Source organism: Panthera pardus, unplaced genomic scaffold (genome assembly GCF_024362965.1).
Source record: "Panthera pardus isolate Hobbes unplaced genomic scaffold, ASM2436296v1 HiC_scaffold_11, whole genome shotgun sequence".
Lineage (NCBI taxonomy): Eukaryota > Metazoa > Chordata > Mammalia > Carnivora > Felidae > Panthera > Panthera pardus.
The window spans coordinates 520,838-530,394 of record NW_026526666.1 but is presented as its reverse complement, the minus strand read 5'-3'; the positions used below and the strand labels follow the sequence as shown (position 1 = coordinate 530,394).

General features: G+C 51.9%; 3 protein-coding genes across 7 annotated transcripts; all 3 read right to left on the bottom strand.

Annotated features, from left to right (window-relative positions):
* Positions 1-803: 803 nt before the first annotated feature.
* LOC128773011 (uncharacterized) lies at positions 804-4,069 on the bottom strand. Of its 3 annotated transcripts, none has more exons than XM_053889413.1 (3): positions 3,544-4,069; positions 2,914-3,312; positions 804-2,688 (listed from the first exon to the last, which is right to left on the bottom strand). In XM_053889413.1, the coding sequence occupies exons 1-3, from the start codon at positions 4,067-4,069 to the stop codon at positions 968-970; spliced, it is 2,646 nt and encodes an 881-aa protein (XP_053745388.1). In that variant the 3' UTR covers positions 804-967. The 3 variants fall into 3 exon arrangements, with proteins under 3 accessions (XP_053745388.1, XP_053745387.1, XP_053745385.1); XM_053889412.1 differs by having other exon boundaries at positions 2,914-3,363; positions 3,589-4,069; XM_053889410.1 differs by having other exon boundaries at positions 2,914-4,069.
* LOC109257081 (uncharacterized) lies at positions 3,918-6,888 on the bottom strand. Of its 3 annotated transcripts, none has more exons than XM_053889419.1 (2): positions 6,244-6,888; positions 3,918-6,012 (listed from the first exon to the last, which is right to left on the bottom strand). In XM_053889419.1, the coding sequence occupies exons 1-2, from the start codon at positions 6,770-6,772 to the stop codon at positions 4,118-4,120; spliced, it is 2,424 nt and encodes an 807-aa protein (XP_053745394.1). In that variant the 5' UTR covers positions 6,773-6,888; the 3' UTR covers positions 3,918-4,117. The 3 variants fall into 3 exon arrangements, with proteins under 3 accessions (XP_053745394.1, XP_053745390.1, XP_053745396.1); XM_053889415.1 differs by having other exon boundaries at positions 3,918-6,063; positions 6,289-6,888; XM_053889421.1 differs by having other exon boundaries at positions 3,918-5,838; positions 6,289-6,888.
* LOC109257082 (uncharacterized) lies at positions 6,824-9,240 on the bottom strand. The gene is made up of 2 exons (XM_019433010.2): positions 7,481-9,240; positions 6,824-7,363 (listed from the first exon to the last, which is right to left on the bottom strand). Exons 1-2 carry the CDS (start codon positions 9,116-9,118, stop codon positions 6,956-6,958), a joined length of 2,046 nt encoding a protein of 681 aa, XP_019288555.2. The 5' UTR covers positions 9,119-9,240; the 3' UTR covers positions 6,824-6,955.
* Positions 9,241-9,557: the final 317 nt, after the last annotated feature.

The window sequence follows — 9,557 nt, the reverse complement described above, 5'->3', positions numbered from 1 at the left end:
TGTGAATGCATACTTATGCTATCACTGGTGTGTCTATGAGTATCATGTGACTGTGTATGGCTGGATCCACCTTGTTCTGTTGTGCCAATTCCTAACGGTCCACGAGAAGATGTGGTGTGCCCCTGAGCTGAACCTGAGAATGTAGATTTGTCTCCAACATGTCTATGGGAGGATGCCTGTATTCCTGATCTTCTGGAACTAGGTTGCTTATGAATTGAAGTCTTCCCTTGTTCAATTATGGAACATTTAGAACTATCTCCTGACTCTTCAGTACTAGAACCATGTCTTCTGGTTGTATTACTAACTGTGTTTTGGGGGATAGAACCAAAATGCCTATGACTAGAAACTGAGTGTCCTTGTGACACACCTGAGTGCCTTTCAGTGTCGCTGGACTCACTCACACTAGATCCCTTTCTTCCAGTCCACCTGGATTCTGCGCTGGTGGCTTGTCCATGACCAGACTGGGCAGGTCCAGTGGTGTCTCCTGTCTGTGGGTGAGTAGTTCCCAGTCTACCTTCATGGGTAGATGTTGACTCACTAAGTTGAGATCCAGCATGGCCATGAGGGGATGCTGCGTGTGTCTGTGGGACTCCTGAAGGCCTTCCCCTGTCCCTGGACTCACTGCTCCTAGATCCTGTTCTTCCCGTCCTACTGTATTCTGTCCTGGTGGCCTGTGCATGACCAGACAGTGCATGTCTAGTGGTGTTTACTTGCTGTCCGTGAGTAGTTTCCTGTCTTCCTTCATTGGTGGATCCTGACTCTCCCTGTTGGAATCCAGGGTGGCCATGAGGGGACCCTGCCTGTGTCTGTGGGACTCCTGAGTGCGTTTCCGTGTCACTGGACTCACTGATGCTAGATCCCGTTCTTCGGGCCCTACTGGATTCTGTCCTGGTGGCCTGGCCATGACCAGACTGGGCATGTCTAGTGGAGTCTTCTACCTGTCTGTGAGTTGTTCCCTGTCTCCCTTTCAGTGTGGATCTTGACTCTCCCTGTTGGAATCCCGGGTGGCCATGAGGGGACCCTGCCTGTGTCTGTGGGACTCCTGAGTGCCTTTCACTGTCACTGGACTCACTGACACTGGATTCTCTTCTCCCAGTCCTTCTGGATTCTGACCTGGTGGCTTGTCCATGAGTGAACTGGGTATGTCTAGTGGTGTCTCCTGCCTGTCTGTGAGTAGTTCCCTGTCTTCCTTCCTGGGTGGATCCCGACTCTCCATGTTGAGATCCAGCCTGGCCATGAGGGGACTCTGTGTATGTCTGTGGGAGTCCTGAGTGCCTTTCCCTGTCACTCGATTCACTGGCACTGGATCTGCTTCTTTGGGTCCTGCTAGATTCTGTCCTGGTGGCCTGTCCAAGACCAGAATGAGCTTGTCTAGTGGTGTCTCCTTGCTGTCTGTGAGGAGTTTCTGGTCTTCCTTCGCGGGTGGATCCCGACTCTCCATGTTGAGATCCAGCATGGCCATGAGGGGACCCTGCCTGTGTCTGTGTGACTCCTGAAGGCCTTCCCCTGTCACTGGACTCACTGCTCCTGGATCCTGTTCTTCCTGTCCTACTGGATTCTGACCTGGTGGCCTGTCCATGACCAGACAGTGCATGTCTAGTGGTGTCTCTTTGCTGTCTTTGAGTAGTACCCTGTCTTCCTTCCCGGGTGGATCCTGACTCTTCATGCTGAGATCCAGCCTGGCCATGAGGGGACTCTGTGTGTGTCTGTGGGAGTCCTGAGTGCCTTTCCCTGTCACTCGATTCACTGACACTGGATCTGCTTCTTTGGGTCCTGCTAGATTCTGTCCTGGTGGCCTGTCCATGACCAGATTGAGGTTGGCTAGTGGTGTCTCCTTGCTGTCTGTGAGTAGTTTCCCATCTTCCTTCATGGGTGGATCCTGACTCTCCCTGTTGGAATCCAGGGTGGCCATGAGGGGACCCTGCCTGTGTCTGTGAGACTCCTGAGTGCCTTTCAGTGTCACTGGACTCACTGACACTGGATTCTCTTCTCCCAGTCCTACTGGATTCTGACCTGGTGGCTTGTCCATGAGTGGACTGGGTATGTGTAGTTGTGTCTCTTGCCTGTCTGTGAGTAGTTCCCTGTCTTCCTTCCCGGGTGGATCCCGACTCTCCATGTTGAGACCCAGCATGGCCATGAGGGGACCCTGCCTGTGTCTGTGGGACTCCTGAGTGCCTTTCACTGTCACTGGACTCACTGACACTGGATTCTGTTCTCCCAGTCCTACTAGATTCTGACCTGGTGGCTTGTCCATGAGTGGACGGGGTATGTCTAGTGGTGTCTCCTGCCTGTCTGTGAGTAGTTCCCTGTCTTCCTTCCCGGGTGGATCCCGACTCTCCATGTTGAGATCCAGCATGGCCATGAGGGGACCCTGTGTGTGTCTGTGGGAGTCCTGAGTGCCTTTCCCTGTCACTTGATTCACTGACACTGGATCTGCTTCTTTGGGTCCTGCTAACTTCTTTCCTGGTGGCCTGTCCATGACCAGATTGAGGTTGGCTAGTGGTGTCTCCTTGCTGTCTGTGAGTAGTTTCCCATCTTTCTTCATGGGTGGATCCTGACTCTCCCTGTTGGAATCCAGGGTGGCCATGAGGGGACCCTGCCTGTGTCTGTGGGACTCCTGAGTGCCTTTCAGTGTCACTGGACTCACTGACACTGGATTCTCTTCTCCCAGTCCTACTGGATTCTGACCTGGTGGCTTGTCCATGAGTGGACTGGGTATGTGTAGTTGTGTCTCTTGCCTGTCTGTGAGTAGTTCCCTGTCTTCCTTCCCAGGTGGATCCCGACTCTCCATGTTGAGATCCAGCATGGCCATGAGGGGACCCTGTCTGTGTCTGTGGGACTCCTGAGTGCCTTTCACTGTCATTGGACTCACTGACACTGGATTCTGTTCTCCCAGTCCTACTAGATTCTGACCTGGTGGCTTGTCCATGAGTGGACGGGGTATGTCTAGTGGTGTCTCCTGCCTGTCTGTGAGTAGTTCCCTGTCTTCCTTCCCGGGTGGATCCCGACTCTCCATGTTGAGATCCAGCATGGCCATGAGGGGACCCTGTGTGTGTCTGTGGGAGTCCTGAGTGCCTTTCCCTGTCACTCGATTCACTGGCACTGGATCTGCTTCTTTGGGTCCTGCTAGATTCTGTCCTGGTGGCCTGTCCAAGACCAGAATGAGCTTGTCTAGTGGTGTCTCCTTGCTGTCTGTGAGTAGTTTCTGGTCTTCGCTCCTGGGTGGATCCCGACTCTCCATGTTGATTTCCAGCATGGCCATGAGGTGACCCTGCCTGTGTCTGTGGGACTCCTGAGTGCCTTTCACTGTCACTGTACTCACTGACACTGGATTCTCTTCTCCCAGTCCTACTGGATTCTGACCTGGTGGCTTGTCCATGAGTGGACTGGGTATGTCTAGTTGTGTCTCTTGCCTGTCTGTGAGTAGTTCCCTGTCTTCCTTCCCGGGTGGATCCCGACTCTCCATGTTGAGATCCAGCATGGCCATGAGGGGACCCTGCCTGTGACTGTGGGACTCCTGAGTGCCTTTCAGTGTCACTGGACTCACTGACACTGGATTCTCTTCTCCCAGTCCTACTGGATTGTGACCTGGTGGCTTGTCCATGCCCAGACTGGGTGTGTCTAGTGGTGTCTCTTGCCTGTCTGTGCGTAGTTCTCTGTCTTCCTTCCTGGGTGGATCCCGACTCTCCATGTTGAAATCCAGCATGGTCATGAGGGGACCCTGCCTGTGTCTGTGGGACTCCTGAGTGCCTTTCACTGTCACTGGACTCACTGACACTGGATTCTCTTCTCCTAGTCCTACTGGATTCTGACCTGGTGGCCGTTCCATGACCAGACAGTGCATGTCTAGTGGTGTCTTCTTGCTGTCTGTGAGTAGTTCCCTGTCTTCCTTCACGGGAGGATCCCAACTCTCCATGTTGAGATCTGGCATGGCCATGAGCGGATCCTTTGTTTGTCTGTGGGTCTCCTGAGTGCGTTTCCGTGTCACTGGACTCACTGATGCTAGATCCCGTTCTTCGGGCCCTACTGGATTCTGTCCTGGTGGCCTGGCCATGACCAGACTGGGCATGTCTAGTGGAGTCTCCTACCTGTCTGTGAGTTGTTCCCTGTCTCCCTTTCAGTGTGGATCTTGACTCTCCCTGTTGGAATCCAGGGTGGCCATGAGGGGACACTGCCTGTGTCTGTGGGACTCCTGAGTGCCTTTCACTGTCACTGGACTCACTGACACTGGATTCTCTTCTCCCAGTCCTTCTGGATTCTGACCTGGTGGCTTGTCCATGAGTGGACTGGGTATGTCTAGTTGTGTCTCTTGCCTGTCTGTGAGTAGTTCCCTGTCTTCCTTCCCGGGTGGATCCCGACTCTCCATGTTGAGATCCAGCATGGCCATGAGGGGTCCCTGCCTGTGACTGTGGGACTCCTGAGTGCCTTTCAGTGTCACTGGACTCACTGACACTGGATTCTGTTCTCCCAGTCCTACTGGATTGTGATCTGGTGGCTTGTCCATGCCCAGACTGGGTATGTATAGTTGTGTCTCTTGCCTGTCTGTGCGTAGTTCTCTGTCTTCCTTCCTGGGTGGATCCCGACTCTCCATGTTGAGATCCAGCATGGCCATGAGGGGACCCTGCCTGTGTCTGTGGGACTCCTGAGTGCCTTTCACTGTCACTGGACTCACTGACACTGGATTCTCTTCTCCCAGTCCTACTGGATTGTGACCTGGTGGCTTGTCCATGCCCAGACTGGGTGTGTCTAGTGGTGTCTCTTGCCTGTCTGTGCGTAGTTCTCTGTCTTCCTTCCTGGGTGGATCCCGACTCTCCATGTTGAGATCCAGCATGGCCATGAGGGGACCCTGCCTGTGACTGTGGGACTCCTGAGTGCCTTTCAGTGTCACTGGACTCACTGACACTGGATTCTCTTCTCCCAGTCCTACTGGATTGTGATCTGGTGGCTTGTCCATGCCCAGACTGGGTATGTCTAGTGGTGTCTCTTGCCTGTCTGTGTGTAGTTCTCTGTCTTCCTTCCTGGGTGGATCCCGACTCTCCATGTTGAGATCCAGCATGGCCATGAGGGGACCCTGCCTGTGTCTGTGGGACTCCTGAGTGCCTTTCACTGTCACTGGACTCACTGACACTGGATTCTCTTCTCCCAGTCCTACTGGATTGTGACCTGGTGGCTTGTCCATGCCCAGACTGGGTGTGTCTAGTGGTGTCTTTTGCCTGTCTGTGCGTAGTTCTCTGTCTTCCTTCCTGGGTGGATCCCGACTCTCCATGTTGAAATCCAGCATGGCCATGAGGGGACCCTGCCTGTGTCTGTGGGACTCCTGAGTGCCTTTCACTGTCATTGGACTCACTGACACTGGATTCTCTTCTCCCAGTCCTACTGGATTCTGACCTGGTGGCTTGTCCATGAGTGGACTGGGTATGTGTAGTTGTGTCTCTTGCCTGTCTGTGTGTAGTTCCCTGTCTTCCTTCCCGGGTGGATCCCGACTCTCCATGTTGAGATCCAGCCTGGCCATGAGGGGACTCTGTGTGTGTCTGTGGGAGTCCTGAGTGCCTTTCCCTGTCACTCGATTCACTGACACTGGATCTGCTTCTTTGGGTCCTGCTAGATTCTGTCCTGGTGGCCTGTCCAAGACCAGAATGAGCTTGTCTAGTGGTGTCTCCTTGCTGTCTGTGAGTAGTTTCTGGTCTTCCTTCCCGGGTAGATCCCAACTCTCCATGTTGAAATCCAGCATGGCCATGAGGGGACCCTGCCTGTGTCTGTGGGACTCCTGAGTGCCTTTCAGTGTCACTGGACTCACTGACACTGGATTCTCTTCTCCCAGTCCTACTGGATTCTGACCTGGTGGCTTGTCCATGAGTGGACTGGGTATGTGTAGTTGTGTCTCTTGCCTGTCTGTGAGTAGTTCCTTGTCTTCCTTCCCGGGTGGATCCCGACTCTCCATGTTGAGATCCAGCATGGCCATGAGGGGACCATGCCTGTGTCTGTGGGACTCCTGAAGGCCTTCCCCTGTCACTGGACTCACTGCTCCTAGATCCTTTTCTTCCTGTCCTACTGGATTCTGTCCTGGTGGCCTGTCCATGACCAGATTGAGGTTGGCTAGTGGTGTCTCCTTGCTGTCTGTGAGTAGTTTTCCATCTTCCTTCGTGGGTGGATCCTGACTCTCCCTGTTGGAATCCAGGGTGGCCATGAGGGGACCCTGCCTGTGACTGTGGGACTCCTGAGTGCCTTTTACTGTCATTGGACTCACTGACACTGGATTCTCTTCTCCAAGTCCTACTGGATTCTGACCTGGTGGCTTGTCCATGCCCAGACTGCGTATGTCTAGTGGTGTCTCCTGCCTGTCTGTGAGTAGTTCTCTGTCTTCCTTCGCGGGTGGATCTCGACTCTCCATGTTGAGATCCAGCATGGCCATGAGGGGACCCTGTCTGTGTCTGTGGGACTCCTGAAAGCCTTCCCCTGTCACTGGACTCACTGCTGCTAGATCCCGTTTTTCGGGTCCTACTGGATTCTGTCCTGGTGGCCTGTCCATGGCCAGAACGGGCATGTCTTTTGTTGTCTCCTGCCTGTCTCTGAGTAGATCTTTCATTTTTACCTGTGGGAATTCCTCCTGATTTTTCATGGTCATTTTCATAATGCTCCCAGGTAGTTGCTGAATATGTCTCCCATTTATCTGTCTGGGCTTGACTGTCATTTTTGTGGTTATGTTTCGTGTCCTGTGATGTAGAAGTTCTTCTTTCCTGACTTGATCCTTGCCTTTGTTGCCTATGTCCATGAATGCTGTCGTGATCTTCAGTCTCTTTTGCTGTTATACTGTGTCTCTTGCTTCTCTCATTATCCCTTTTAGTAGTTTTCTTTGGGCCTGTTTCTCTTATCTGAGTGTGGGCTGAATCTGATATGGGTCTTCCATGTTTTGGACCCTCTTTTCCTGAACTAGTGTGAGAGCTTTCTTTTCCCCTTACCCTAGATTCATGTTGTTCATATCCAGAAGATTCCCCTGAGCTAAACCCATGTTGATCATAAGTAGAAGACTGATTTGTGCTATCATGTTGATCAGGGTTAGAGGACTTTCCTGAGCAGGATCCTTGGCCAAAATTGGAGGATTGCACTGAAGTGGAACAATGTTGACCACAGCTAGACTGATCTGATCTAGACTTATGTTGTCCAAAGCCCGAAGAATGACCTGAGCCAGTCCCAAAGCTAGGGGACTGATGTGAGCTAGATCCATGTCCAGAGCCCGAGGATTGACCTGTCCCAGACCCATGTTGTCCAGAGCTAGAAAATGGACCTGCACCAGACCCTTGTTGTTCAAAGGCAGAGGACTGACTTGAGCCAGACCCATGTTGACCAAAGCCAGAGGATTGGCCTGAGCCAGACCCATGCTGTCCAAAACTAGAGGAATGACCTGAGCCAGACCCATATTGGCCAAAGCCAGAAGACTGACCTGAGCTGGATCCGTGTTGTCCATAGCCAGAGGTCTGACCTGAACCAGACCCATGCTGGCCAAAGCCAGAGGACTGTCTTGAGCTAGACCCATGTTGTCCAAAACTAGAGGACTGACCTGAGCCAGACCCATGTTGTCTAAAGCCAGAGGACTGGCTTGAGCCAGAGCCATGTTGTCCACAACCAGAGGACTGTCCTGAGCCAGAGCCATGTTGTCCAAAACTAGAGGACTGACCTGAGCCAGACCCATATTGTTCAAAACCAGAGGACTGACCTGAGCCAGACTCATGTTGTCCAAAGCCAGAGGACTGGCTTGAGCCAGACCCGTGCTGGCCAAAGCCAGAGGACTGGCCTGAACCAGAGCCATGTTGTCCAAAACCAGAGGACTGACCTGAGCCAGACCCATATTGTTCAAAACCAGAGGACTGACCTGAGCCAGACTCATGTTGTCCAAAGCCAGAGGATTGGCTTGAGCCAGACCCATGTTGGCCAAAACCAGAGGATTGACCTGAGCCAAACCCATGTTGGCCAAAACCAGAGGATTGACCTGAGCCAGACCCATGTTGGCCAAAGCTGGAGGACTGACTTGATCCAGACCCATACTGACCAAAGCCAGAGGACTGACCTGAGCTGGATCCATGCTGGCCAAAGCCAGAGGGTGGTCCTGAACTAGACCCATGCTGACCAAAGCCAGAGGATTGTCCTGAGCTTGACCCATGTTGTCCAAAACCAGAGGATTGACCTGATCCTGACCCATGTTGTCCAAAGCCAGAGGTCTGACATGAGCCAGACCCGTGTTGTCCAAAGCCAGAGGACTGGCATGAGCCAGAGCCATGTCCAAAGCCAGAGGACTGACATGAGCCAGATCCATGTTGTCCACATTTAGAAAATTCCTTTGAACCAGACCCTTTTTGATGAGAGTTTGAAAAGTGTCCACAAGAACCAGATCCATGTTGACCATAACTAGAAGACTGACTTGTTCCAGACCCATATTGTTCACAGCAAGAGGACTGACTTGAACCTGTTCTCTGTTGTCTTCCACAGTTCTGTGTCTGACCACATGCTCTAGATCTGTATCCTCTTTGACTAGAAGACTGACTACAGAAGCTAGGCTCATGTTGACCACATCCAGAGGACTGACCTCCCGAGATACATCCACGATCTTGTCTTCCACTACTTCCTGATTGATAACCTGACTGAGTGCAGCTAGATTGATTTCCTTGCCCTCCAAATCTACCTTCCTGACAGGAACTAGAAGTATTTTGTGGACTTCCACACCCACCCGAATTGCTGGAACCACATCCATAGCTTTGTCTTCCACTGTCTTCTGAACCTTTAGAGCTAGACCCAAGCTTTTGTCCTCCACTATTTCTTGACTGAGTAGAGTTTGATTCATGCCCACCAGCATCCAGTCTATGTGACAGACCACCATGACTTTTCCTCCTCTCACTCTTTGACCCAGATCCAGATTCTGATTCATATTCCTTCCCAGATTCCCTGGTGGGGCTAACATGTGACTTGTTTCTTCTATCCCCCAGCTCTCCAGAGCTGGAACCATGTCTTTCTTTGTCACTATTCCACGAGTGACCAGACCCACGGTGTCTTTTCTCAGATTTCTCTTGGTTCTCTGAGCTAGATAAACCACCTTGCCTTCCCAGCCTCCTGGAATTTGACCCATGTCTGTGTTTCACACTTCGCCTCAAGCCCTCAGAACCATAACCATACTCCTCTCCCTCCCTCCAATTTGAATGCCTGTAACCTGATTTCTGTCCTGGTGCGTCTTCTTCATCCTCTTCTGTTTCACTTTCTTCCTTATGGTGTCGGTGATCACGCCTATGCTTCTTTGACCCTGAAGCTTTGCAGTATTCTTTGCTGAGAACCTTGTTGCAGGCCATAGCCAGCTTGAATACCATCAGAAGAAACTCAGTAAAGTCCAGTCTTCGGTCATGATCTCGATCTAGCATGTGCATGATGACATCCACTGTGTCTGGATCATCTGGGTTCTGTATACAAGTGACATACCAAAGGAGCTGGTCAGCTTAGCCCACATAGTCAGCTAAAATATTCAAGTAGAAAAAAATAAAATAAAATATTCAAACAGAGCTGTGGAATTGTGG

Bases quoted from the DNA above. Each gene is read 5' to 3' on its own strand.
- LOC128773011 (XM_053889410.1), bottom strand. From the start codon at position 4,069: ATGCCCAGTCTGGTCATGGCCAGGCCACCAGGACAGAATCCAGTAGGG. The intron at 2,689-2,913 runs GTCAGAATCTAG...ACAAGCCACCAG, and splicing joins ACTCATGGACAAGCCACCAG to GTCAGAATCCAGTAGGACTG.
- LOC109257082 (XM_019433010.2), bottom strand. From the start codon at position 9,118: ATGGGTCAAATTCCAGGAGGCTGGGAAGGCAAGGTGGTTTATCTAGCT. The intron at 7,364-7,480 runs GTCAGACCTCTG...GGTCTGGCTCAG, and splicing joins CCAGCATGGGTCTGGTTCAG to GCCAATCCTCTGGCTTTGGT.
- LOC109257081 (XM_053889415.1), bottom strand. From the start codon at position 6,772: ATGGACATAGGCAACAAAGGCAAGGATCAAGTCAGGAAAGAAGAACTT. The intron at 6,064-6,288 runs GTCAGAATCCAG...ACAGGCCACCAG, and splicing joins GGGCATGGACAAGCCACCAG to GACAGAATCCAGTAGGACAG.